We start from the raw sequence: 2415 nt of genomic DNA on the forward strand, positions 1-2415 counted from the left end.
TTTGTGGAGTACAGTGAGTTTTTTCAAAACATGAATACAATGTGTACTGATAAAATCAGGGCAAAGAGATATTCACCATCTCTAACATGTATTATAACATTGTATAAGGAACCCACAAACAACAGATATTTTTTTAGAAAGATTTTTGCTATAGGGCTTGTGCGCTCACCAGAGAGACAAAAAGTGAGAAATCAGCCCCCAGAGGGAATGTCCACACCTCAGTCAGTTCTCCTCCATTCTCCTCTAGGGATTTGGGGCATATGTGCACACACACCCGGCATAAGTTTTAAGCCACAGGGCCCAGGCCTCGAACCACAGTTGACTACATGAGAGTCCAGTGACCTAATCATTACACCATTTGCTGGTCCCAAACAACAGATTTTTTTTTCAGGCTTAATTCCCTTTATTCTCGCTGTATGAAAACCCTATGTTGTGGCCACGGCAGGAGCCTGGGTCCTTTGCACAGAGATTCTGGTGTGGGTCTTGACGAGATGGTCAGTGAATTCCTGAAAAGGAGACTTGGTGAACACGGCCTCTTTCCAGAGGTCAGGGGTCAGATAGCTGTAGGTCTTGGAGATGGCATCAAAGGTGGCCTTGGCAAAGTTGCCCAGGGTGGCAGTGCATCCCTGAGCTGAGGTGTAGCAGTCATCGATGCCAGCCATCATCAGCAGCTTCTTGGGCACAGGAGTGGAGACAATGCCAGTGCCTCTGGGGGCAGGAATGAGGTGCTCCAGCACAGAGCCACAGTGGCCAGTCACCTTGCAAGGGACAGTGTGGGGCTCCCTGATCTTGTTCTCCCAGTAGCCTCTTCGCACTGGGACAATGGAGAGTTTGGCCAGGATGACGGCCCCTCGGATGGCAGTGGCCACCTCCTTGGAGCACTTCACGCCCAAACCAACATGGCCATTGTAGTCCCCGATGGCGACAAATGCCTTGAACCTGGTCCGCTGGCCAGCGTGAGTCTGCTTCTGCACCGGAATGGTCTTCAGAACCTCATCCTTGAGAGATGCTCCCAGGAAGAAATCGATAATCTCAGACTCCTTGATGGGCAAGGAGAAGAGAGGGATCTCCTCTAGGGCTTTGATCTTCGTGTCTTTGACCAGGCGACCCAGCTTGGTGACCAGGATCCACTCCTTGTCCTTGTCCTTGCCTCCTCCGCGGCCAAGGCCATGGCCCCGGCCCCTGCCCTGGTCCAGCCTGACCATAGGGGGTGGGGGGGGGAGGAGGCGAGGGGTGCTGCCAAACCCTCCACGGAAGCTGCCTTGGCCTCCTATCCCAGGACCCCAGGGCCTCTGGGCCCTGCTGCTGCACCGGCATCATCCGCCATTTGGTGTTCTCTCGGAGAAGAAACCCGAATAACAGATTTTTGACAAAGCTTCTAAGACCATGCAGTGGAGAAAAGACAATCTCTTTAGTAAAAGTGCTAGGAAAATTAAACATCTATATGCAGAAGAATGGAACTATAACCAGATTCCTCATGAAATAAAAAATAACAAAAATTAATTAAAGACTTAAATATAAACCCCAAAATCATGAAATTACTAAAAGATGATATAGGAGAAACAATGGATTTAGGCAAAGATTTTGAAAATAAGACCTCAAAAGCATGGGTAACAGACCCAAAATAGAAAAATAAGATTGCTTTAAAATAAAAACCTTCTGCCCAGCAAAGAAACAATCAATGGAATGAAGAGACAACCTACCAAATGTGAAAAATATTTTCAAGTTAATACATCAATAAGAGATTAAGAGATAACTATATTATATTTAAAAATAGCTCACCAGTGAAAAAACAAATCATCTGATTTTTAAGGAAAAAATCCACTCTAGAGCCAGCAGGTGATCTGATGGTTAAGGTGCTAGACTTCCGCATGGCCAACCACTATTGGAGTCCCAGACCTAGTGGCTTACTTTCTCACTTTCTCTCTCTTTTTCTGTCTCTCTCTGGTTAGTGCACATGCTCTATAGCAAATAAAAAATAAATACATAAATAAATAAGTAATTCTTTTTTTTTGGAGAGATTTTTTTGCTATAGGACGCGTGTGCTTGCCAGACAGACAGAGACAGAGATATAGAAAGCGAGAAATCACCCCCCAGAGAGGATGGTCACACCACAATCCCTTCTCCTCCATTCTCCTCTCGGGATCTTGGGCACGCACGCACATGCGCTCGGCGTGAGTTTTAAGCCACCGGGTCCGGGACGCGAACCGTGGTCGACTACGTGGGAGTCCAGCGACATAGCCATTATGCTAACTGCTGGTTCCCAAAATAAGTAATTCTTTAACAAAAAAAATCTGATTTAGGGGGCCAGCAGGTGGTGTAGTGGCTAAGGCACTGGATTCTCACATGGCTGACTGTGGGTCGAGTCCTGGATCTCATGGCTTGAAAATAATGCTGGGCATATGTGCGTGTATG

At 46.9% G+C, this 2415-nt stretch overlaps 1 protein-coding gene across 1 annotated transcript; it reads right to left on the reverse strand.

Moving 5' to 3' along the window:
* Positions 1-425: 425 nt before the first annotated feature.
* LOC102490391 (40S ribosomal protein S2-like) lies at positions 426-1327 on the reverse strand. The gene is given in 2 exon segments (XM_014582182.1): positions 426-1285; positions 1288-1327. Coding segments are annotated over 2 exon segments (900 nt in total).
* Positions 1328-2415: the final 1088 nt, after the last annotated feature.

Source organism: Tupaia chinensis, unplaced genomic scaffold (genome assembly GCF_000334495.1).
Source record: "Tupaia chinensis unplaced genomic scaffold, TupChi_1.0 Scaffold000066_1, whole genome shotgun sequence".
NCBI classification, from domain to species: domain Eukaryota; kingdom Metazoa; phylum Chordata; class Mammalia; order Scandentia; family Tupaiidae; genus Tupaia; species Tupaia belangeri.